General features: G+C 30.8%; 6 protein-coding genes across 11 annotated transcripts; 3 read left to right on the top strand and 3 right to left on the bottom strand.

Moving 5' to 3' along the window:
• The first annotated feature begins 377 nt into the window (after positions 1-377).
• Positions 378-1,448, top strand: LOC126848484 (oligosaccharyltransferase complex subunit OSTC). Its single transcript, XM_050589444.1, has 4 exons — positions 378-637; positions 827-900; positions 972-1,189; positions 1,266-1,448. Exons 1-4 carry the CDS (start codon positions 499-501, stop codon positions 1,282-1,284), a joined length of 450 nt encoding a protein of 149 aa, XP_050445401.1. The 5' UTR covers positions 378-498; the 3' UTR covers positions 1,285-1,448.
• Positions 1,449-1,793: 345 nt separating this feature from the next.
• Positions 1,794-3,490, bottom strand: LOC126848483 (calcium and integrin-binding protein 1-like). Of its 2 annotated transcripts, none has more exons than XM_050589443.1 (6): positions 3,372-3,490; positions 3,021-3,202; positions 2,869-2,903; positions 2,466-2,713; positions 2,182-2,380; positions 1,794-2,110 (listed from the first exon to the last, which is right to left on the bottom strand). In XM_050589443.1, the coding sequence occupies exons 2-6, from the start codon at positions 3,069-3,071 to the stop codon at positions 2,089-2,091; spliced, it is 555 nt and encodes a 184-aa protein (XP_050445400.1). In that variant the 5' UTR covers positions 3,072-3,202; positions 3,372-3,490; the 3' UTR covers positions 1,794-2,088. The 2 variants fall into 2 exon arrangements, with proteins under 2 accessions (XP_050445400.1, XP_050445399.1); XM_050589442.1 differs by having other exon boundaries at positions 3,280-3,438.
• Positions 3,491-5,486: 1,996 nt separating this feature from the next.
• On the top strand, positions 5,487-13,352 carry LOC126848427 (maestro heat-like repeat-containing protein family member 1). Its single transcript, XM_050589322.1, has 22 exons — positions 5,487-5,902; positions 6,024-6,169; positions 6,240-6,448; positions 6,571-6,737; positions 6,813-7,104; positions 7,254-7,463; positions 7,559-7,649; positions 7,806-7,958; positions 8,030-8,173; positions 8,244-8,545; positions 8,621-9,146; positions 9,259-9,416; positions 10,073-10,157; positions 10,244-10,431; positions 10,510-10,765; positions 10,906-11,083; positions 11,192-11,385; positions 11,470-11,841; positions 11,917-12,234; positions 12,314-12,664; positions 12,760-12,929; positions 13,015-13,352. Exons 1-22 carry the CDS (start codon positions 5,860-5,862, stop codon positions 13,202-13,204), a joined length of 4,743 nt encoding a protein of 1,580 aa, XP_050445279.1. The 5' UTR covers positions 5,487-5,859; the 3' UTR covers positions 13,205-13,352.
• Positions 13,353-13,585: 233 nt separating this feature from the next.
• LOC126848325 (uncharacterized) lies at positions 13,586-17,287 on the bottom strand. Its single transcript, XM_050589136.1, is given in 8 exon segments — positions 13,586-13,870; positions 13,952-14,096; positions 14,180-14,357; positions 14,474-14,662; positions 15,817-16,000; positions 16,068-16,184; positions 16,485-16,698; positions 16,808-17,287. Coding segments are annotated over 8 exon segments (1,329 nt in total). The 5' UTR covers positions 16,964-17,287; the 3' UTR covers positions 13,586-13,724.
• Positions 17,288-17,435: 148 nt separating this feature from the next.
• LOC126848324 (autophagy protein 12-like) lies at positions 17,436-21,517 on the top strand. 5 transcript variants are annotated; one of them, XR_007687245.1, is made up of 5 exons: positions 17,440-17,765; positions 17,878-18,014; positions 18,087-18,254; positions 18,663-18,872; positions 18,946-19,087. XR_007687245.1 is itself a non-coding variant. In XM_050589132.1 (4 exons), the coding sequence occupies exons 1-3, from the start codon at positions 17,606-17,608 to the stop codon at positions 18,207-18,209; spliced, it is 420 nt and encodes a 139-aa protein (XP_050445089.1). In that variant the 5' UTR covers positions 17,440-17,605; the 3' UTR covers positions 18,210-18,254; positions 21,375-21,517. The 5 variants fall into 5 exon arrangements, 4 of the variants coding, with proteins under 4 accessions (XP_050445092.1, XP_050445089.1, XP_050445090.1 ...); XM_050589132.1 differs by lacking the exons at positions 18,663-18,872; positions 18,946-19,087 and adding an exon at positions 21,375-21,517; XM_050589133.1 differs by lacking the exons at positions 18,663-18,872; positions 18,946-19,087 and adding an exon at positions 19,184-19,399.
• LOC126848323 (uncharacterized) lies at positions 18,964-25,766 on the bottom strand. The gene is made up of 11 exons (XM_050589131.1): positions 25,500-25,766; positions 25,245-25,423; positions 23,896-23,974; positions 23,028-23,161; positions 22,396-22,557; positions 21,386-21,494; positions 20,891-21,029; positions 20,523-20,603; positions 19,458-19,618; positions 19,182-19,372; positions 18,964-19,095 (listed from the first exon to the last, which is right to left on the bottom strand). Exons 2-11 carry the CDS (start codon positions 25,275-25,277, stop codon positions 19,051-19,053), a joined length of 1,134 nt encoding a protein of 377 aa, XP_050445088.1. The 5' UTR covers positions 25,278-25,423; positions 25,500-25,766; the 3' UTR covers positions 18,964-19,050.
• Positions 25,767-25,814: the final 48 nt, after the last annotated feature.

Genomic DNA, 25,814 nt, shown 5'->3' with positions numbered 1-25,814 from the left:
CCAAGCATTCTTATCATTTCAGTTGCCACCCTGCTGATTTTAACCGTCGGTTAATCTAACCGAAGATGGTGAAATTGGACCTTAGAAAGATACTAAAGCCAGTTTTTCATACATTGAAATGTCAGCTGTCCAATAACATTGCGCAGTAAATGTGGTTTTAAATTGATAAATTGAGATTAAATTGATAAATTTATATTAAAGAAACAAAAAGATGTAAATTGAGTTTAAATACAGAATTCCGAGTTACTTACAGTCCTAAAAAATGTCGATTTTTTTAATAATAAGTTCCTAAATATATATTGAAAACTATCTTGATACCAACCAATGAAAGGCGGAGCTTGCCGGTTTCCTTGCCGGTATGTACAGTTCGGCGCAAAATGTCATTCGGCACACGTGTATGACCAGTTGAAAGGAGACGTCAGCGGTGTCGGTGAATGTGTTTATGAAGAAAATCCTTTATTTTTCCATCGTATAGTTTTTAGATTTTATCGCAACAGAATGGAGTACATTTACCGATTACCGTTCTTAGTCCTGGAAGTGCCTAATTTAAAATTAAAAAGACCGTCCTGGTTTGTGAAACCTAGTGCTATGATAGTCTTCTCCTTCATTCTTCTATCGTACTTCTTGGTAACAGGAGGTTAGCTATTTAAACATTTTGATTTTTTTAAAAATCATTTTTAATAGCTTATTCTTTTTTTATTTAGATTATGTAATTTACAAATATTTATATATGTATTAGAAAAATGTTAAAAAACTCTTTGTGTATTAACAACTTTTTAAATAAAATTTAATAAAATTTTTTTAATGTTGGACATATGTTTTGTAGGAATCATATACGATGTAATTGTTGAACCACCCAGTGTAGGATCTACAACAGATGAACATGGTCATACAAGACCTGTAAGTTGATTGAATTTTTATTCTCAATAATTAGGTTTTTCTAATTTTATCAACCAATGTGATCCTTGCAGGTAGCATTTATGCCATATCGTGTAAATGGACAATATATCATGGAAGGCTTAGCTTCTAGTTTCCTATTTACAATGGGAGGCTTGGGTTTTATCATATTGGATCAGACTCATGGTCCATCAACACCAAAACTTAACAGAGTTCTTCTGATATGTGTTGGATTTCTCAGCATACTTGTGTCATTTGTTGCATGCTGGATATTTATGAAAATGAAGCTTCCGTAAGATATATTTACATTTTGAGATACATATACATATATAAATTGTTATATAAATAATTTTTTATATATATTTTAGGGGGTATCTGCAATCCTAAATAAAAGTTATATTATGTGAATTCCATGAATATATTGTGGATACCATTTTTTATATTGTATTATATGGGATATCGTTACAATATACAAGATATTGTAACAATTATTGATGGATGATTTTTATAATAAAGTGTAATAAGTAAAATAAAAGATAATTTTAATATTATCATGATTATTAATATAGGATAAGAGATATATTACAACTCTCTTTAAATATACATAAATATAGATAACATTATGAAATTAAGTTTGTAAATATCTTTAAATACAAATTTTTTAAATACATATTAAACCTATTATGCTAGTATAAAAAATGAATTTTCTACATTGTAATCAGGAAACATAAGTTGATACAGTATTTTCATGTTGATTTAATTATGTATTCATTTTTATGTTTGTTACATAAGAGATAAAAAGATAAATGAAGTGTAAAGAGGAGTATTTATTAATCAAGATTGTGTGATTCTTCTTCATTCATTAAAGCGTCATATGAGTATTAATAGAATTACTGTATAGTATATGGCAGTTTTAATTCAATTAATATATTTGTATAATTATGTTTGTCCTTGCTATTATATAATCTTAAATAAATAAGTTCAATAAAAAATAAAAAAAATTAGTATTGTTTGGTTTAGGCCTAATTGTAGGGCCTTGGCACATTTTGCAAATGTTAATGTCATGTTTTTTTTTTCTACAGTACATATCAGGTCTATATCTACATTGTCACAATTATTATTCAATATATTCAGTCTTTTACCGATTAAGATATCTTGTTTTAATAGTACTTGTTATAGTATATCATATTTTTATAAACGAATACGAAAACTCCTGTAAAAAAGTTTTAATATTATTGGCAAATTAAAAACAAAATTATATAATTTAATAATAAAAAATCTTACTTGGAAAAATCGCTACTCTTCTCTATAATATGTTCAAATTCTGCAAAGCTCAGAGCACCATCATCATCTAAATCAGCTTCGTCGAGAATGTAATGAAGAAGTTGCTGCATGTCATTGTCGTTCAATCTTTGAGGCGCAGTTAATCTATCTATCACTTGTCTTAGATCTCCTACACCAAGCATATCATCGCCATCAAAATCTACATCAATGAAACATTGTCAGTAAAATAAGGATAAAATTTTACTTGCGTTGCAAATAAAATTGGCCAGAAATATCAGATTTACCAAATATTCTAAATGCATGTTCAGCTTTCACTGCTTTTGGAGCAGCATCACTAAATACAGACATCATGTCCAGAAAATCTTCAAAGGTACAGTCACCATCTTGACTAGAACTGAAGACCTTACAGATTCTATCTCCAAAAGGATTTACTCTCAATTCAGGATATTGCAAAATTTTAGACATTGGGAGCTTTGCATTTCTATTATGTCCAACTTTTTCTGGTGCAAGTGCCTTAAATTTCTGATGTGCACTATAATAAGGAAAGAAAAAATATATTCTTATGTATATAATTTCTTCTAATTAAATATATAATAATTAATAATACAATATATGCTTATAAGAAACATAAATATTTATTAAGCAAATATTTAACTAAATGGAAAGCATCATTAACAGCATACTCACTATAAGACTTCCTTTTTTGTAAAGTATGTTAAATCCTGTCAATAAACAGAAGATAGTTTTTAATTAATTATATATATTTTTTTAAAATAAATAATTGTTAAAAATTTAACTCTTAATAAAAAAAAGATGATCAAAATAATAGAAAAAAGTACTTGATAGTCCTGCAATTCCTCTTCAGTAAACTGACTCTTTCCTGCACCCATCCTTACACACTGAATACTGAATTTTATACAATGTTGTAGACGCTTCAATTATTTTTATCATAAAATTCGATCATTGTTAATTAGCATTAAATACTGTTGATGATTAATATATGGAATATTTCGTATGACACCTATAACAATAACGAGATATGAAAATGATTTTATCAAATAATGAAAATTTAATTGATTAAATTGACACGAATATTACGTTTAATTTCTTGTCAAACAATTAATTGTTTCATATTTGTCGAACGAATTTAAAATCGCTCTTGAAATTACAATAGAATTATATGTACATACATTCTTTTAAAGTGCACTATTTTTATCGATCAACACAACATCGGTCAAATGTCAAATCTTATACAGAACTGACAGCACGTTAGTTCTCTGCCTACTTGCACTTCCTAAATACAATACAGGATGCGTTCCAAAATTTTCCTTCTTGGAGTAGAGTAAAAATCAATTGACCAATCAAGACAAAAGAAACAAATATTTCTTTGTCGTGATTGGTCAATCAAACGTTATTCTACTTCAAGGAGTAAATTTTAAAATGTAATCTTGTACATCAAATATTCAGACGTTGGATGAGGAAAGAGATAGAAAGAGAAATAAGAGAAGGAGATTAAAGTGCGAAGAAAGGAACACATGCACGTGGGCGCACATTAGTGAACAGAAACTGGTACAGTTTTTACTGAAGGATTTCGAATAACTTTAAACGATTCGGAACGAGTCTTACGACAAAAGACAAACAATGGCGACAGAAACAATCAAAAAAATCCTGAAAGATGTTTACTATGATCAGTTTAAATGGTAGGTTATCGCAAAGTGTACTTGTTTGTTGATAGCTCTTGAAATAGATTTAAGAATTGCTGATAAAATATAATTTTAATTTAATAGTCAGCTCATGTAACTGAACTAATTATACATATATAATTTATAAAATATAAAATATAACAATTTAATTATTACTTTACAATGGAATTAATGTCATAAATTATTTAAAATTGAAATTAAAATATAATACAATTTTTGTTAGAACTACATGGATTCTAATTGTTTTGTCAATTTTCTTTTTTATAGAAGATGTATAATTATATATGCATTATTTATATATGAATCAATATTTTTAATTACATAATTTATCAAATTATGCAATTTTTTTACTGCATGTATAAATAATGTTTTATACTAATATGTTAGTTTTATATTAACAGGTCAATAGTGAAAAACATTGCTTTTTTTGTAATTGGTGTCAAGATTGCAATCGAATGCAATGGGATGACTCTTATGCCACCGGCTCCTGTTTAAGTCTATTTTACATTGGATCTGAAAATGAATTATTCAAATATTCCAATATCATGCCTCCACATCTTGTAGATCCATCACAGTCTCATCGCAACTAATCTAACTTTAGTTGCATATAAAAATATGTAATTTATATCTAGAAAAACGAAATATTGTTAAAGAATTTTTTAACAAATAGTGTTTGTTATCAATTTATATCAATTTAACTTTTAATTATATATATTTGTGACAGCGTTTGAAATTATTGTTATTTTCTTGCATATTTAGCTTTCTTCAGTAATTAAAAATGTCACCAATCTGATGATTATTGGAAAGATTTTATATTGTATCTACATAATTTATTCATCATTATATTAAAAGCTAAAAAATAAATAAATTAAAAGACACAAGAAAAAATTTTCATTATTGGAAATATATATATTAATTTTTTTTAAAAGATACAGATTTTTTATGCATTTGTTTTGCACTTGATTCTTTCAAACTTTTTCTAAAGAGAGAAAAGAAAGATATATATAATTAATATAATTTCTTTTATATAATTTTTTATGCATTTTCTCCGGTTTAATCTTTGTAATTTCTCTTTTTTGACGTAAAACAGAATCTTAGCTTCACAGTTCTTTAACATCAATTCATATTACATCACTGTATGTCATTCTTATGTGCCTGCAGTATCAACTATGTGATCAGTGACTAGCAATCATGAACGCAATGCAAACTGCAAATGCTCTCTCTCTCTCTCTCTCTCTCTCTCTCTCTCTCTTTTTCTCTCTTTCTCTCGTGCGCGCGCAAGTTTATCAAGAAGTTGAATTATATATGAATAATAATTGAAAAAACAATTTCATATCTCTTATCCCATAAATATGTTATTGGATTTTATTAATTATTGTGTGTGGTTGGGAACATCAACTCTGCATCTAGTTGATCTCGTTGCATTTCGGCCAATCAGCATATGATAGGCTTAATTTTTTTCTGATACAGCTAGGTTTATTCTAAAATCCACTCGTCGGATAGAATACTTTTGTTTGACAAATCAAGATAAAGAAAACTTTGCTTCTTTTATCTTGATTGGACAATCAAAAGCTATTCTTCTCCGTCAAGTAGATTTTAGAACGCAATTCTGTATGATGAGGCAAAATCCTTGAAATACCTTGTACATATAAACACCTTTAACTAAACTGTAAATTCATATAGATAATTAATGCGTAGATAACACACTGATGGATGTATGTGGGTGACATTTGTGTTTGATCAGCTAATTGAATATTAGTACAATCAGCACGTTCCTCAATTTATTCGGTTAATGATCGCAAAAGATTATAACATAGAATGATAGAAATTTTAATAAATAAATAATCTAGTGTTGTGCATATGAGTGACAAGTTGTTTTTCACAAATTTGAAGTCGACAAAGTAACGTCTTATAACGTCTTTTATACGTAAACATAACATTCCCCATCTAAACGTAACACTTACATGTTATCAACATGAGGGAAGAAGTTGAAAGCAACGATAGCTCCGAATTATCGGGTAAACATACAATATTATAGGCAATCAATAATTTTTAATTAATAATTAAAAAATTTAGTTTGCTGACCAAAAAATATTTTTAAGGATGCTTGCAATGATGAAGTAAAATATTTGTTTTTAGCTGTAATTGGAGTGCTGTTGGACTGTTTAGACGATAAAAATCAAAATGTCAAACAATCCGTAATTGAATCGATTGAGAGAATAAGCAAGAAGAATCCAGAGATTGTCATTCATACTGCTATATATTTTTGGGAAATGCATAGAAAGGTTAATATTCGTAATAATTAAATGTTATAGCATAATTCAATTATTGTACATTTTTCATTTTTTCAACTAGATATCCACTGAACATACAGCATCTCTGTTGAACATAATGTCCAATATCTGTAGACATTCAGCTACAAATTTAAATAAAGATTTAGCAGCATCTCTCGCTGAAATAGCAGTGTACGAATTAATAAGAAAGACTGAGAATGAAGCAGCTGAGTTGTTAACTGAACTTTGTAAAATATATTGCATACAAGCCATGGGTGGACTTTTATCTAAGTATGCATTCTAATACCATTTTATAGTTATAATAAATTAATTTATATTTAAGAGAGAAACGAAACAATAAGTTATAAAAATTGTATAACATTATATATAATCTTAAAACATGATATTTGTAGATTAGAACCTGGGATAATTCCTAATGCTACAATAGTTTTCACAATAGGGAAGCTTGCGGTGGCCAATCCATATGGGATGTTGTCCTTTGTTAAAATAATATTAACTATTATGTTACCAATGTTAAATCAAATACGTGAAGAAGTTCTTAAGCAAGCAATTTGTTTCAGTAAGTATATTTCATAATACTTTTGTTACTATAAATATTAATAAAGCTGTATGTAATTTAGTTCTTTATTTTCAGTGATTAGTAAGCTTTGTGAAGCTATGAATGATTATATGATGAATGCAGAAGTCTTAGTTCCAGAAATTAACAAACAAATGTTTGAGGAAGAAATTTGCTCTGTCTGTGACTTTTTAATGCATAATTGGTTGAAAACATCTCGCGATTTTAATTCAATAGAAGCTATTTTAAATGCATTAGTTTCTATAATATCTCTGTTATCTGAACAGCAAGATAACGAGAGACTTATAAAATTGATACCTATATGTTTAAATCTTTCTAAGAAATCAAATATACGTTTAGCTTCGGTAAGGTGAGTTTCATATTTTATGAGAAATTTATTATTGATTGAAAGCATATTAGATATTTCTCTCTTTTTCTTTTCCTATTTTGAATAGCTTCTCTGTATTGTACATTAAGTTTAAACCAATTATGTTTTTATTAAGGTATTATTATACTTAGAGTTTTAGCTGTACTTTTAAATTGTATCAAGACTGAAAGTGATAAAGAAGCAATTCGTACATCTATAGAATACATACATCAAATTTTATTTGAATATGTCAGTGTCAGCCCCTATGAGGCAACCCCTCGAAACATGCTTCTTACTCATTTCGAGATACTGCAATGCTTTAAATCATTGGTCACTTTGTATCCTGAAGAAGGTCTTGACAGGTAATATGTGTGTACATAATATTTTTGCATATAGTTAATAAATAAATATAAAATTATGAGAACTATAATCACTTATTACACAAGTTTTTTTACAGAATCTTGCAACAGTTGAAATCACCCACTACCAATCAACGCGCTCGTGCTCTGGTAGTCCTGAAGTATTTCATAAATACTCTTCCATCAGAGGTATAAAAATATATAGTTTCATTATCAATGCGACAGTTCTCTGATACTATATACATATCATTATATATATATATATATATATATATATATATATATATATGTATATATATATATATATATATATATATATATATATATATATATATGTTTTACCAGGAGGATGGAACATTGCAAAGAATTGCATTGAGCCTACAGGAATCTCTTAAAGAAAATAGTTCGCTGCAAATGGTTAGTGCCATAGCTGCACTCGCAGCACGGCCGACATTTCCTCTGCTACCATCACAGAGAGCTAAATTTGTTCGTTATATGGTAAATAATGAATAAGATAAAGTTAGAGAAAAATAATAAAGAAATTAATTTTGTCTCATTATGTTTATTAGGTGTCGCACTGTGACACGAAAAAGGACAACATGAAACAATGTTCCACAGCTTTGCATTTACTTGCGACAACAGTCGACGACGTTGAATCCTGGTTGTGGCCATGTTTGATAGATGCATTGCTGGATCCATCTTGCGTAGCTTCTGTAAGTAACATGGTCGAAATTATATGTTGTATGTAATGTCCAAATCTAATTGCTTTTTCTCCACACATAGGTTGCATCCGTATTACGTTCACTGACCTCGTTAACGATAAAAATAATACGTAATGAAAACTCTTCGATAGATGAAAGAGATTTTCCGGGCACGAAAGTTTTAGGCAGATGTTTAGAATTATTAAGCGATTCGACTAATCGACTTCCAGTAGTGACTTTTTTAAGAGCAGCAGCACCTTTGATAGGACATCGAGTGAAATCTTATTGGGACGAAAAGTTGTTGGAACTTTCACAAGAATGTTCGCAAAAGGAACAAAGAAATTCTCAAAAAAATTCCAAAGAAATGAAAGATCCTATGCAACGGTAACAATATTAGAGATTAGTTTTTGATTTGCATATATTATTAAGAGAATTTTCTATAATCTTTTGATTTTTTAGAGATTTAATTTGGGAAAAGAAGATAGTAGAGTGGTTGGAAGAAAGCGTGAAATTAGAAGGAGAATCGTGGGGCAACAAAATTGCTGACGAACTTGCCTTGAAAGCAAGTACACCAAATGTAGCGTTATTTTTAGCATGTACATGCAACAACAATGCTCACATTACTCTTCTCGTCGATCTCGCGCGTTCTCGCAGTACTACCAAGGAATACGCGCGAGCAGTCGGCATCTGCGCCAAACGACACTTGAGTATCGTGTTGAGATTAATGGAAGAGTTTTGTGCCATCGAAGATGCTAAGAAAGTCCGCGTGTCATTCTTGAGTTTAATGAGAGACACGAAAGTCACTGCTACCGCTGAAGCTCCAAAAGCGGGTTTGTTACAATCTTATGCTGAAATCGCTCAGAGGGGGGATCCACAGAAATTTTTCTCAGCGTTTGAAAAGCACGTATTATCATGGAGTATTAAACAGTTGAACGAATGTAAGGAATTATCTACAAAAGAAGCAGGACTGTCAGTTTTGGAACAAGTAATTTTAATAAATTATTAAATAATTTTAATTTTGCGCCTGTAAAAATCTATATATCTAAATATGAAATATTCTTTATTCGTCGTATATTGACAGGATTGTTGATTTGTAGGTGGCTAATGCTGTTCATCCCACCAAATTTCCCGAATTTGAGAGCTTGCATATAAAAACTACTGCTTTAGCTACTTTATTGGGAATTTTACAATCGTCAACTGGATATAGACCGTTGCAAATTTATCCGGCGATACTGAAAGCAATAAACTCTTTAATGTATGTGATATTTAATAACATTAATTTTTTTTAAATATATTAAATTATAGGCACAGGCTCTGTGTGAATACAATCAAAAGCTAAATAAGAAATGGCAAATGAGACTGAACATAATAAGTCAAGCATATATTTTATTATAAAATAAAAATTTACTAGATATAAACGAAATGTTTTTTTGAGTTCTCTTCAACGTAATTAAAATAATAGATATATCGGAATAATAACTAATAAATCACAATATTATCAAAGAGAATTGCTTACATATAAATATAAATTAATGTTGTCAGACAAAACAGTTATACTGTCAAGTGAGGATTGATCATATAATTGTCAAATAGAAGAATATTGTTAGATAAACATATATAATTAAAAAAACAAAATCTGTGTTTACAACATTGAATAATCAAGCAAATCTGCAAATCATCTAGAAGATCTATTTTAAATACACTGCAGATAGTTCGGAAAAAACGAACCAAAATTCTTTATATTTATTAAATATTGTTCTATAATAAAATATGTACTCCACTGCGTCGGCTCTCGTGCACATGACATTTTGCCATTTTTTATTTAACTTATGAAAATATATATTTAATATTATGCGTTTCATAGAGAAATAAATGTATAATAAGAATATATTTCTAAATATTTCCATATAGACGTATAGCACCAATGTTAAATAATGAAGAAAAACAGATTTTCCTCAGTGCAATATTGGATAAAACGATCGGTGCTAGTTTGGAGGTATCAAAATTAAGATTATAAGATGCTCATATATTTACAAAAATTATCATTCAGATGAGATTTCAATCAATATTTCTGTTTATTAGATTGATCATCATTTAAATTCAGAAATGATACTACAAATCATGGATGAATTGGGAGCCATATCTAGTGAAATTGTATCTGATTCAGCGGATATGTTAGCTGAGCTGGTTGATATATTGTTACCATGGATGCAGTCCAAGTCAGATATAGAAAGAAAAATGACTCTATTGGTGTTACATACAGTGCTTCAGTAAATATTAAATACATCTCCTTGTCTTATGTTTATATACATACCAGGATTGTAAACAGTTATCTCTTTCATATATAGATCCTATTATAATTCTTTAAAGTACACATATCCAGGCGTCAAGTTTGATGCTGGACAACTAGTAGGAAGAATTTTTTCCTGGTGCGCCGACGATAATAGCAACTTGAGAACATTGCTGATAGATTGTTTATTTCTCTCTTTGGATATTGCAGCTCGTCATCGTCATATATCACCTGCGAGCGCCTCGATTAAAAATATACAACAAATAAAGGATGAAATAACTAAAAATGAGGAGCTGCCATATGGAACCATAAAAGTTAGTTTGTGCAACTGAATTGCTTGACAACTAATCATACACACATAGCTAATTTTATTGTATTATATAAAATATTATTACGAAAGATATAAAATTACTTTCATTTTGATTATAAGATAATTTTTCGTTGTTGCAAACAGAATTTGGCTGAAGTGGTATCAAATGAAATTCCCAATGGTGAGATAGTTGGGTTTGCAGAAGGTTTGATAGAAGGCTTACTATTCTATGGAGACACAAGTCTGATAGCGGGAATAGGTCTTACACAACATTTTGAAATTAGAGGATCAGAGATATCTAGGGCCGATGTTTGTTTAGTTGGTACGTAAAACACAAATTATATTATTAATTGCTGTTTTTATGAAAGGAATTTTGTTTTGTTTAATTTTATGATATTATTGTGACGAAAATAATTTCTCTATGTTATAGAAAGTATTATTGTGCAAATGAGACAAATTGAAAATAGGTCCTGCAGATACGTTGCAATAACGGCTATAGTATCGCTGATGAAGCATCATCCAGAAGAAGTGAGCGAATATCTTTTATCACAACCATTACCATTGGATCCAGGTACTAGATTGTGTTGGAGAGAAATCGGCAATGATGAATATCTTGGAGGCCGAGTAGGTGTCGATTTTCCAATATACATAAAATTTTTATTTTACATGTTACATAGATATATATAGATCGATATAATTTTTTTCCAGGCGTTGGAGTTGCTACTGGTAAAACTCAATTTCGGCAATCTATTTGGTGAAGTTACGATGCATTCTGGAAGAAATAATACCGCATCTCTCACGTCCTTGACAGCTATCGTGGGCTTAAAATATCTTTTAGAATCGCCAAATATGGAAATTTTTATTGAGATACACTTATCAGAATTGTTATCGATTCTCCTCAAATTCCTCTCAGGCTGGCTGCGGATCGAAGCTCCTGTGTCGCTGATAAACACAAAGTTCGGATACGTACCTAATCGAGCCGTGCAGAAGATGAATCCATACGCGGAAGTATATTCTGTAATAACTAGCATATTGATGATCATTCAACCAAATGTCGCGTATAATTTGCTAGCGGAAGCCGTACGTATTAAAATGCTATTTAGATAATTTATATTGTGATTGTTCCGATTTTACTATATGAATATAAAACTTCAGGCATCTTCTTTCGAGACGCAAACCGAGGATAACGTGATATTGATTGTACGAACATTAATTAAATGCATATTGGGCAGAAATGAAGTTATGTTGAATATGGCGCAAATAATAGGTAAATTGATGACGAGTACTATAGCCATACAACGCGCGGTCGCCGCGACGTTTTATACAGAACTGATTGGCAAAGTGGACTGCGGAGTTATATGGCTTGAATCCATAATTAATACCCTTCACGAATGCAAGACCGATTCGTCGTCCTTGGTGCGAACACACGCCACTATTGGACTTGCTAGAATAGGTTACTTGGATCCGAAACTGGTAAAATATCAGCTTTCTCAATCACTACTTTATTTTCACATATGTACGTCTTTTACATATACTGACCGTCATCTTTCAGATCGACGAATACTTTGACAATTGTATGGATGCCTTACTCGATGGACTGGAAGAGACTGCTGGCGGGAAAGACGGCGCTGAAGTGGTACTCGAATCGTTACGAGGCCTCTCAGTATTGTTGTCAGTTCAATGCAAGAAGCCTGTAAGTCCGCGAGTGGTGTTAGCTTTGAAACCTTTTATCGAGAAAGAAAATTGGGAAATGAAGTTCGCTGCCATAAACGCTCTGGGTGCGATAGTTGCAAATTGGCAAAAGCTTGCATTGTCATGCAACAATGATTTGATTGATCATCTTCTAGGCTGTTTGCCATCTCTGATAATAAGACTGGAAGACTCGAATTCAATAGTAGTTACGGTAAAATTTATATCACATTGTACTGTAAAATAGATTAATAAATATTATACGCTTTCAGATATTTAATATGCTTATTTATATCGTTTATACGACAGGCAGCAAAGGAGACATTATGTAAGGCCACGGCTATTCTGCAGAATGAGAAATTATCGCATGTGATATATAGTAATTTGGGACCAGAAGCGAAGTTTGATTTTGAGACTTTTTCGAAGATTTTGATAAATTGTTTGAAAGAGGAATTTCCCCAAAGAGCGGAAGAACTCAGGTAAATATATGTAATATAGATTTTCATACAATAGAAATTTCGTAAAAATACATATATTCTGTAAACTTTGCCATTTCGTTGCCAGAAACGCTGTTGTTCGAGGCTATTCCAAATCGGAGAATGATCATACTAGAGCTACATCTGCGCTGCTCTTAGGATTATTTAGTTCTCCGAGACCCGAAGACATACAAAGACTGTTGCAACTTTTGCGTGATAGAAAAAGTATTGTAAGAATACGTGCTTCGCAAGCTCTCTCGTTTTGCTTTACGCTTTAGCGCGGATCATGTTTTGATAATTTATCACACTAGTTATGAATTGCACCTTATTTTTAAATTACAAGATTTGTGTGCAAAGGTATTTTTTTATTCTTTTGTGATATAGTTTATTGTAAAATATATATTTATAGAGATGAATTTATTTTTACAATGCATATATATACATATATATATACAAATTATATATATATAATTTTTACAATGCATATATATATGCATTGTAAAAGTAATAATATATATATATATATATATATATATATATATATATATATATAATTATTATTTTTACAATGCATATATATATATATATATATATATATATATATATATATATGCATTGTAAAAATAATAATTATATATATACATACATATATATATATATATATATATATCATTATAATATATTTGGCGAATCGCGTATTCTCTAACTAGAATTATATAATTTATGAAGATTGTGAAAATCATGTAAAAAGACATACTCGTAAATGAGTTGAATACCTTGTTACTTTTAACTGGCTGATCATAGTTTATTTTTTTCTAAAGGTACTCCATATGCACTCCATATGTAAGATTTACGTCCTGTATACAATAAAAGCAATTTTTTATAAAAGATAATTAATTTTCATCGACTAATTTCCTTATACGCGCTCTTTGATATTTCTCTGTGTACTTGATAGACTATAAAAAAAAGTTTAATTATTTAACTACATAAGATTCTCCTTTTTTTTTTTATAAAAAAGACAATATTGAGAATTGTTATAAATACGTTTCATTTAACTTTCTTATTGTAGCAGATATTCATGAGAAGAGAACGACTCTGCATGCTGTCCCATTTCTTAGCAGCTCCTCGAAATCTCGCCGGCAAATGAGCTATTACTCGTTGATCAGTTAACTATACATTATATATCAAGACTATTAATTACTATATAATACTTATGTGGAAATTTTACAATAGTTGCTATGATAAAATAATACAGGTTTTTCTCGCTCTTTTATTTGTGGTAAACAAGAGCTTTCAAAATCATTCCAAACTTCTTCTGCCGCTTGATTTATCGTCGTTTTGTATATAAAATCAATCATTAATTCTCTTTTATCCTTATCTTGTACATTATCTAAACTTACACTTGGCACCATATATATTCTTGGCCTTTCTCTAATTTGATTGATACAAAATATAAATATTCTAGTAACTTATATATGAATATATGTACACAGAATTAAATTTATACGTATAGATATTATTAAATAATTTTTATTAGAAATTATTACTTGATTATGTTCTCCAGATGTTCATCTCCAAGAATACGTCTTTTTTCTGTCGCCCTTACATCGATACCAGCTACATCCTTCGGCTCCCATAAGGCATCAAATGCAGGTCGTTTCGTGTAGCTCAATGGTTGCAAAGTATCGTGAATTGTAATTGTACGATGTGATTGTGATGAAGCTGCTGATTTCATTCTTTTCACAAAATCGCAAACCTCTATAGCAATCTGTTTAAATATTTAATATCCCGTAGAAAGATTAAAGACTTTTGAAACTATTGATAAATCCAAAATTAAATATTTTAGATATAAATCTTGTTCAAACACATTTATATAATTAATGTTTTTATATAAATTTTTAAAATATCTGATTTACATAATCGATCATTGTGGTTGTAGAGCATAACATGATTACATCATGCAGCATAATACTGACATGATTGTGAAAATAGCAATTGTTTAATTTTCGTCATAAATATTGCAAGTTAGTCTTCACGAACACTTTAATGACACATGTAAATATTTTATATATACAGAGTGTTCGATTCAATCTATCCATACTGATATCTCGGAAACTATCAAAGTTAAATGAAAAATTCAAAAAGCCTTTTCAATGAAATTACTTTGAGATGATTTCTAATATGATTGAACTGTACCCCTCCTATTGAATTTCGAGGGGGAAGGTGAAATTTTTCATATGGAAAATTTCACAAGAATAAATATCAATAGGGCTCAAAAAAACAAATCCCATGATCTATGATCTATAAAGAATCTATCTTCAATATTACGCAATAAATTTTTGAAAATCGTCTCGGAAAGCTCCCCTTTTCTCCCCGGGTAGCTTTGATAGTTTCCGAGATCGACGTGGACAGATTAAATCGAACAGAAATCGATACCTTGCCGAAATAATTTTTAAAAATTCGTTCATATATATATGAAAATATAATAAATATATGTGTGTATGTATATACATAATTGTATATACAGTAGATGCAATTAATAGAAATACAACTAAATGTTCACAATTATATAAAAATTAAAAAAATGTTCACAATTATATAATATTATAAAACTATGTATTTACATTCCTCTCTCTCTTTATATATTATGTCACTATTTTTCTTTTTGTTCACAATATATGATACATTTATATAACATTCATATTAAAGATTATGATTTATAGAGAGAGAATATATCAATATAAAATATTTTATATATGTACATATATTATATTACTCAACAATTATTTTTCATAAAAATTGTATTCAACAGTATAAGTCTATATATCTCAAATATAAGAAATTTTGTAACAATATATTGCGTTAAGATGATAATTATTTACTGTGTAACTTCTCTATACAGATACTCAATTGTTGAAGACGATGAAGCAAATGTCGCATATTCGCACTCGATTGACGAAGACCCGACTGCTCTCCACCCACTTCTTGTCGTTGGCCTAACTCAAAATGTAGCCTAGCTAAACGTTCTTGTTGTTCTCGTATTTCGGTCATCTGTTCCATACTACAATCTTTTCCTAGATGATGACAAAACAATAATTTTATTAAACTTTTTGCTGTTTATTTGAGACTAGATATACCAACCAAATGCTCGTAAATTTCCACTGTGAAAGTCTTCCAATAATTGCAGCAGAGCTTGTTCCATATGGCGAACATCAGGAACCTCTGACAGAAAGCAATGGTGTTTGCATGGCACCAAGGCTTTATATAACAACACCAAAACAAAATCGAAAAGATGCGCACTTAATATAAAACTTAAAAAACTTAAATATAAATCTGTTTGTACTATGTTTGTACAACAAAATTATATATATATATATATATATATATATATATATATATATATATATATATATATAAATTATAAAATAAATATAATATATATGTTTATAAAATACGAAAGTACACAAAATAAAAATAAAGAAATAGACAATAAATTAACAAGATGAAACAAATATACTTTACATAAAATATATTTTCTGAATCTTAAATGTCAATTACCTTTGTGCTGTCTTGCAATTCTTGGTGGATCTGGTCGAGTAGGTCTTTGTTTCTCCTTTTCATTGAAATATGTTAATCGAGATTGATTGCCAGTGTAACTCGAAGTATTAGCAAGTCGACCAGAAACCATAGAACCTTGACTTGTCCCTTGACCAGAGCTTCCTTTACTGATAATTGGTGATATTTGTGTGTTATTTTCCCACAGTATTTGTTGCTGTAAAAATATTATTTATAAAGCTATATATATTTTAGTATGCTATTGCTGTCAGTTTATAAATTATATTGAACAATTATGCACTATGTATTAATATGAGATACTGCACCGACACATTGGAGTTGTGTACTTCAGTTTTGCTTGGACGTTGAGATCTTGCTGGTGTTGACGGAGGAGTAGCTTCTCCTCCATGACTAAGTGGTTCTTCGCATTCCTCTTCTTGGACCAATTGTTGTAATTCGCCACATCCAGCTCCTTCTACCATAGTGATGATATGTAATATTCCTATTTAAGAAACATCTTTTATTTATCCTTTATATTAGGAATAAGTAACATATGAATGTACATCTTTTATTTGTTTTGGATTATCATACTTTTCCCTCTCTTAGATTGTGTATTTATTTAAATCAAGAGTAGAATAATTTATTAGTTTAGTATTAAAAATATATATGTACAAACTGAATTAATAATAAATATTATTCGATTATATTTTACAAATTTTTTATAAATATTTATCTTTAGCTTTCGATCACAATGTGTCGTGTAACCAATAAAGAAATCTTTGCCCTTTGTCTGGATTGGAAAACGTTCTTTGTCGATTTGCAAGTATTTGCAGAGAAAAACCTGGTGTTTGTAACACCAAGTTGACCATCTAGATATTCAAGTATCATGATTCAGAAGAAGTTGAATGAAGTTGGACAACTATTTATGCATTCGAAGGCAAAGGCAATCAGCTGATTGTTATTGTGCAGTGTAGAATTGTTGTAGAACATAAGACAGTATTTTCTCAATTTTTCTTACCAGTTTTTCAAATATCGTTTATTTTATTTTACATACATATTGAAAATGCAACGTAGTGAGATAATTTTATAATATGCTCTGAATATTTAAGTGAATATATTTTATTATGGCTGCTAAAGAGGAGGTAAACAATGTGACAACCGAGACGAAGATTGAAGAGACGCCGGATTCAACGACCGAGGACGCACCGGCTAGTTTAGAAACCATCCCTGAAGGAAACGCGGTACGAAATGGTCTTCAAACAGCGCAAAAGGACAAAACAAAGAGTATAAAAGCATTATATCTCCGATTTCATTTGATTTTACGTATTTACAAGTGCATGTAATTAATGTACAGTATTGTATTTAAATTGATATACGCATATATTTATTATTACAGTTGATATACTCCTGAAGGCTACTGCTAATGCTCCGATTATGAAACAGAAAAAATGGTCGGTTTGCCAAGATAACCCCATCGGACGAATTTCCGAATTTATCAAGAAGTATCTCAAGCTGGATCCCAATGAGAGATTAGTATGTGACAAAAGATTCTTTTCTCTTCTAACAGTAAAATGGTAATATAATAATAATGTATTTATCTTATAGTTCCTTTATGTTAATCAGACGTTTGCACCTGCTCCGGATCAGACAGTTAAGAATTTATATGATTGTTATGGTGCAGATGGAAAATTAGTCATCCACTATTGTAAAAGTCAAGCCTGGGGTTAAATTGTCAATATTAATTTTTGCCATAAAAAGGATACTGCATAATATGCAAGTATATATATACATATGTAATTTAACACACAGCTTATTGTGATATAATTCTCTCTCTTTCCTCTCTCTCTTCCTTTCTGTATTTGTGATATAATTATATTATCAAGAACCTAGTTTTTATTCATTAATTATTAGATGTATTTTCTCAATAGTGGCATATTAAAATCCCTGATAAATAAATCAGTTTGATGGATTGTTCATCGTTTCATTATTTGACTTAATGAATTTTCTGTTATGTATATCTGAAGATTTTTTCAATTAGTCCATCGTCTTTATTTTGCTACATGACATCATTCTTCGTGTCTTTACGTCGACATTTGTTCGATGTACCTGTATAATTGATTTAGAGCTTGCTGATGTACATTTACATATGGATTTTCTTAACACAGAATGATATTATTACAGTCCACCACAGTCAATTTCGATTTATATCGAAACGCGCAACACAACCATCACTTACATACAAGCACTCGCGCCGGGAAATAGCAACACTCTTTTATAAAAGAACTCAATAACTTTAATAATAATTGGGAAAGAGTACAAAAACGTGTAACAAGGAATATTGGGATAATTATAGCCGTCAGAAAGATGTGTCTGCCCGATAAGACGATAATTGTAAGATTACTCAAGGTAGCGACTATCACAAAATGTCCACCCTTATAAATATAATGATAAAGAATTTTCTTAGCAACGTGCTAAGAGATGATCCTCCGGGGATAAATATACCGCAAAAGACAGTTTTCAGGCAAAGACGAAACACAAAAGATGCAACAATACTGCTACTGAACTGCTGCTACTGTGGTTGTGGTGGATTGTGTTGAAGGAAAGATTGTGGACTCTGAAACAAAGATATATATATTTAAGTAAAATATTTCGTTACTTCTTTATGTATATATACGAATTCTACTTTTAACAAAATCTTACAGATAATGTGGAGAAGAGTGGTTGGGAGTGTCCATATAAATGAGAATCCGGATGTTCTATGTGCGCTGCAAGATGGCCTGGTAAATTTGAGCCATCATCAGCTCTTTCCTCCTTTTTTACCGCTTCCTCTTTTTTTCTTAAATCTAACCAAAGTTGTTTCCACTTTTCTATCGAGACGTTAGGGTGGCATTCTGAATAAAGAAAGAATATATTAAGCACATGATTGTTAATACACATTAATACGATACAACTAAGAATGCAAATTGACATACGTACTTATGACTTGTTGTTCCAGCGTTCTTACACTTTCAACAATCATTTTGACAATATCGAGCTTTGTTTGATCTTTGTCTTTTATATGCGTCGTGCCAAAACCTATATCATATAATCTACTGCCAAGTTTTTTTATAGCATCATTTAACTCCTTCATACGTTTCCTATTATAAAAAATAAAAAATTTAATGATTTACAATATTTAAATATAATTATTCCCTTAAAAATATTTACTATTTTTTTTTTAATTGGAGAATAGAATAAATTTATATTTTTTAATAATGTTTTATAGAATATCTTTTATAGAAGTTAAAGGACCCAGGGATAAAAAATTCGAAAAAAAATAGAATGATTAATAATAATGAACGCATAATTCTTGACATATTAAGCACGAATATGACCAACATGTATAAATGACTTATCAGTCTACAAATATGACATATTCTTTTATTTGAAGAAGATAGAATAAAAAAAAGAAAAAAAATGATTGAGAAAAAAATCCATACAATTGAACAATTCTTGATGCAATGTTTAGTGATACAAAATAAATACGATTTTAAATGAAAAATAGCATGCCTAGGTATATACCAAACTGCAACCGATAATGAATTAAAATAAGACTTCTTTGCAGCACGAGAGTTGTTAACAGATTTCATCTTTTTGTCTCATCTGATTTTTATTCTTCTAATCAGAACTATTTTAATTTTTATGCCTGAATGTATAATGCAACAGGTATATAGGAAGTTTTGGATTGCAAGACCCTTTGTATCAAAGCCATAAATGCCACATGTTTTCTATTATCATTTGTGAAATTTATTACATCTCGTAATTTATTGGTTATCACAAATAACATCTTGTTTAGGCATGCATATGACTATATAGAGGAATTTTTTTTCAAGAGAATATGCAGCGATGTTTTGCATTTTACATTTGGCGGTAGAGATATACACACGTATCGCTCATCGTAAGCAACATAAGTATATCGGGAACGAGAATAACGGAAGAGACAGAAATTATTTTTGTATATCTCAAGATGCAACGAAGTGCATGCTGCATGTGTTCACCAACCTTTCAGACACATTTTTGATCTGACGACGTTCTTCCTTGCGTACCGCTTTTGTACCAGGAATGCCATAGTCTTCGTGAGTGCTGGAACAACGGTTATTCAAAGACACAGCAAGTTAGTTCAAGAGCAAAGGAAAGTCAAGCATTTCCGAGTCATCTAATTACGAGATCATTCTTTAAATAAAATTCTGAATTAATAACATATCAAACACATTTTACACGTTTTTAGATTTTCCGAATGAGTATATTGATATGTGTGTCGCGAATAGCTGCGGTCTCTCTCAATTTTTATTACTGTCGCTCTTTATATCTATCTTTTGCCAGAAGGATTTTTTGTCGTTAATGTTTCGAAAATTTTTTCAAATATTTACTATCTGCGTGATCTCTTCGTCCTTTTTCTCTGCGACGTCGAATCAATCGTGTCGTCCCAAATTGCACTTGCCGCTGCAAATTCGTTGTTCGATGGCTTTGTCTCACTGCGAGTACTATCGGGCAAATCTATTCTCTCTTCTAAATAAGAGATATATTCTGCTCATTAATACTGCCGCATAGTTTTCATGAGATAATTGCATTATTAAATATATATATATATATATATATATATATAATACTCATGGGAAAAGTGACCGCTTGAAGATGCGATGACGGGAAAATAGAATGCTATGTGATCAAAGTGTTGCAACGTGCTATAATTATCGACTTATTAATTTTTTTTTTTTTACGAAAATTTCTGAACCACTCAATCTTGACATACATGTCAATAGATATAGTTTAAATAGACAAGAAATAAGACAAATCGGCTTTTTTCCATGTCGTCAATTATATCATAATATGCATTTCGAATTTCACTTTCAGTGTTAACTTACCGGCATTCATCACAGGTAATCTTTTTATTTTAATGGAACCATTTGTATCGGGCGTGGGCGCAAAACAAGAATAGGAATCCTGACGTTGCGTTACCACAGGATGTGGACTCTGAAAAATGTAACATATATTATGTATTGGACGGGAAAAGGTAATATTACATGTGTCGTATGATAAACTCTTTAAGCATACTGATTGGCTGCAAAAGAAAATTTCTTGAGTTTTTAAAAATTAGCTAATCAATATGTTTAAAATTTTGCCGTACAATAAATCGACCGAAAGCGCAACAACAAAACCCCCATAAAAAAAAAAAGAACAATCCAACTCAATACAAGGAAACAGAATGAAATAAACAAAAATATGTCGAATGAACACGATACATTTAATAATTTTTTTATATACATCGGGGAGGATATAAATATATTAGATAGCCGTTCGCGAGAAAAGCATATACAAACGATGATTTCTGCGAGGCAATCATGCTATTTGTGCGACTTCAATGCAAAAATGATTATGTGCCACAAGAGCGATTGTCATTCTTTATACAAATATATCTGAAAATGTAACGTGATAAGAAAATAATACATCCTCGAGTCTTTTCTATTCATTCGTAATATCATACCTGCTTGATCTTCTCTTTCTCCCAGAAAATAAATTATATGTGTCTTATATATGTGAATACTATCGACGTATTAATGTATATGTATATCGCGAAATATTGGACAAAAAGTGATTGATATTTTAGTATTCGAGTAAAGTAAATTATATGTTTCTAAAGCGAAAAAAAAATTTGACGTAGTGTGAATATATGAGTGTCTTAGGAACTATCAACAATATCATTATAATTATATATTAAAATATATGCTTACAAAAGTGATAGAGAAATCAGCAAAATTTAAATAACGAAAATTTAAATACGAAAGCAAATTTTATTGCAAAGATCCTGCGACTGTCTGCTTGTAAGATTCCTTAAAATTAGTAAAAAAATTTAAATAGTAACTTCGATACGAACCATGTGAATACCATCATAATTTGGATTCGCTGTAAAATGCGGTGACATTAGCGGAGCCTCAGGTGTCCAGTTTGATGCCGAGCCGGTTAAAAGTGGCGGCAAATTGACGGATGTAGATGGATTATTGCGATAACAGGATACTGATTGGTCCATGGGAAAAATCTGCGAAAAACGTAGTAATTTATGTATAACATTATCAAGTCCAAATTCTTCATACAATACAAAACATGATATTGAGTGTTAAATTATTAATTGTCAAATGCTTCAGTGTCTAAATTATCGAGATTATCCAACTATTTGTCTCGTCTAGACGAGACGTCCTTACAGAATTTTGTGTGCGATAGCCTTAAGTCAACTTTTCGATACCCATGACGACATCATGCGCGATCGCAAGACTATAATTATATTGCAATAATGCCAGGAACGGCGCCTCTATGCCGCTGTTCGTCACGGCTATCCTGAAATGTCGACATTGGCGACAGGAAAGCCGCACTGATCACCACCGAGTCTTATGTACCTTCTCCTTTCTTTCTCTTTCTTTCTTAATTATTTTCCAGTTGCAGTCAAACCGAAAAGGAAAAGATATATAAAAGATACATAAAAGAGAGAAAGGTAAAAAAGAAATCACTTACCATAGGGTCGTGGGATGGGTGCATTGGACAAGGTGGCTGCGTCAAGTGAAGGGGTGCATATCCACTGTATGAAGGTTGAACATCGTCGCTACATGTCCGAGCATCTCTAGGACCGGTTCCTGCGATATTGCCATCTGCGACAAAAAAAAAAAACAGCGGATTCAGTTATGTGTCATCCAATTGTTGCGTGTCCGAATATCCGAGATCTAAATAATCGATGCATTCAAAAGTATATGCAATTATAAGTATTATTGTAGATTTTCCGAAAAATTATTTTTTTCTTTTTAATAAAAAAAGTCGTTTTTGTCAATTCTGTAAAAGTTCTTCTTCGCTTGATGTAATTGATTTATTGCGGAATGCCGATGAAGTTCATTATTAATTTTCAACATCATCGGAGCGAGAAATATTATAACAAATAGTATGGCACGTGTCAGAACAAGCAGATTTTACATAACAAATTTTAAGAGCAAATGTTAAATAATTGAATATTAGCGCATTCACATAAAATTCCATTTATCGTCCATTCGGATTGTTATGCGATTTTTAAATGATATACATATACATATACATATATATATATATATATATATATATATGCCAGTCGCGTCATATACACATATACGTGTACATGCGTGTATATTATACATATATTATATTATTATAATATTTGTTATTTAATATTATAATATTATGCATATAGTATTTGTTATTGTTTGTGTTTGCTTATTTGAAAACGAGATAATTTATATACATACAATTGACAACGCTAAAAATTTCATTTTTCCTTATCAAAATAATTAAAGTCGAGATTGATCTCAATTTTTCTTATCCTATTAATATATACGAAATCGTTTTTTCTCTCGCTTACCGATATAATGAGAGTCTGCGTAAAGAGTATCCTGTGGCGTGTATCTCGGCGAGTCCTGTCCAAATTCATTCGGACCATACTGTAACAAACAATAGCTGAATATTCATATTATTAAGAGAATTACAAGATTATAAATTTTGATCGAATTTGGGGCTAATACGCGGTAAATCAACGCGAATACGATTGCGGCGGATATGATTTTCGTCACAATGTTTTGCAAGCCTTGTTAAAGCCTTTCGCCATCGACTCGCACATTTTATCATTTTAATTTCATGTGAAACAGCGAAAATTGCGCTGTGATCGCGACGATTCGCGACCGACATTCACCGTCTATTGCTTAGACACAGCGTTGTTTCTCCGCTCTTATGGCATTGCCGTATTATATATATTGTATCGTAGCGCATCTTCATCGATCTTAAGATAACAATAAAAATTTAAGATTATGTCATTCTCCTTGATCTAATTAATACCGTCAATCTTCATAGCGAAAACATTTACAGAAGGCAAAAGCATTCGCTGTGCTGTGATGATTCTATTTCTTGTGTCAAGCGCACAAAACTAAAACTTTTATTCGCGTTTTAATATACAATATGTCATCTCAGTATGTCATCAGTAAAAAGATATATATATATATATATATATATATATATATTTATTTATTTATTTATTTATTTATTTAATTAATTAATTAATTAATTAATTAATTTATTTATTTCTTCCAATTTCACATTTAACGCAATAAAAGCCGAGAAGTAAGACTATGCTAAATTAATTATTATGTTATTGATATTAGAGATTGAAAAGTCGTGACGCAAGCATCAGCAACACATCGCGCTCGCAAATGATATAAAAATTCCATATTTAATTCAATAACGCGTTCAATTATTTACGTATGAAGAATTAAAGCTCGTTATTGCGAAATATTATGCAAACGATATCATCTAATGTACTCTGATTATCCAATCGTCATCATAGATACCCGCGTTCTATATAATATATAATTCTATATAATTCTATATAATATAAACCGGAAAAAATTATTCTCGTAACTGAGACGCGGATCAAAAGCAAATTACACGAATCGCGAAATATGAAACATTTCTGTTTTTAGCTTTAAATTGTAGATCTATTGTATTTCTTCCTCTTTCTCTTCTCTATATACACTATCTATATTTAAACAGGAATAAAATATGGAGCGCGATTTCTTCGAGGAAAGAGAAAGATTAATATAAATAATTAATGTAAGAAGCTATGCAAAAAGAGTGCATGTGACATGAATGTATTTATCGATCCTGCCGAGATATACGAGTAGACATAATCGAGAAACTTGACATTTTCGGTAAACTTACCATCTTGTAGTTGCCACAATCCGCGGGAAACATGTTGGCAGCGGGGGCTGAATCGACGATACGCCAATTCCGTCACACGCGGATCACACGAAGCATTATACTATGATGATGACAAGGACACGCTGCCGATTCAGTGACAGTTGCCGCGCAAGTGAGAAGACGAAGAGAATGAGGAACAGCTGATGAAGAAAATAGAGAGGCCGTCATTTAACGCCTTTCCAGGACTACGAAGAATCGTACAACTTATTTACTCACAGAAACTTCGCATCTACCTTCGCGGAAGAGTATCGCTTCGAAATCCACGAGTAGCCTCGGTATATACGGTGTCCGGATCGGTCGAAGAACACCACAGTTGGCACATGCGGCAAAATCACGGCGACTTAAACGATAAAGCGAAACGAGACTCTCCGAACGATGCGATCAACTACGCGCGACTACCGAGAGTCCAGAGTCGGGAGTACCACGTAAGTACCGAGCAGGAACAGTGATGATGATCAGAATTGACATGTGAGCAATATGCAATATACGACTGTAGTGGAGGGGTTGAAGGTCGGACACAGACTTTTGTAT

This window comes from Cataglyphis hispanica, chromosome 3, assembly GCF_021464435.1.
Source record: "Cataglyphis hispanica isolate Lineage 1 chromosome 3, ULB_Chis1_1.0, whole genome shotgun sequence".
Lineage (NCBI taxonomy): Eukaryota > Metazoa > Arthropoda > Insecta > Hymenoptera > Formicidae > Cataglyphis > Cataglyphis hispanica.
Note: the sequence above shows the minus strand (reverse complement) of the source record. Positions and strands in the feature narration are given on the sequence as shown.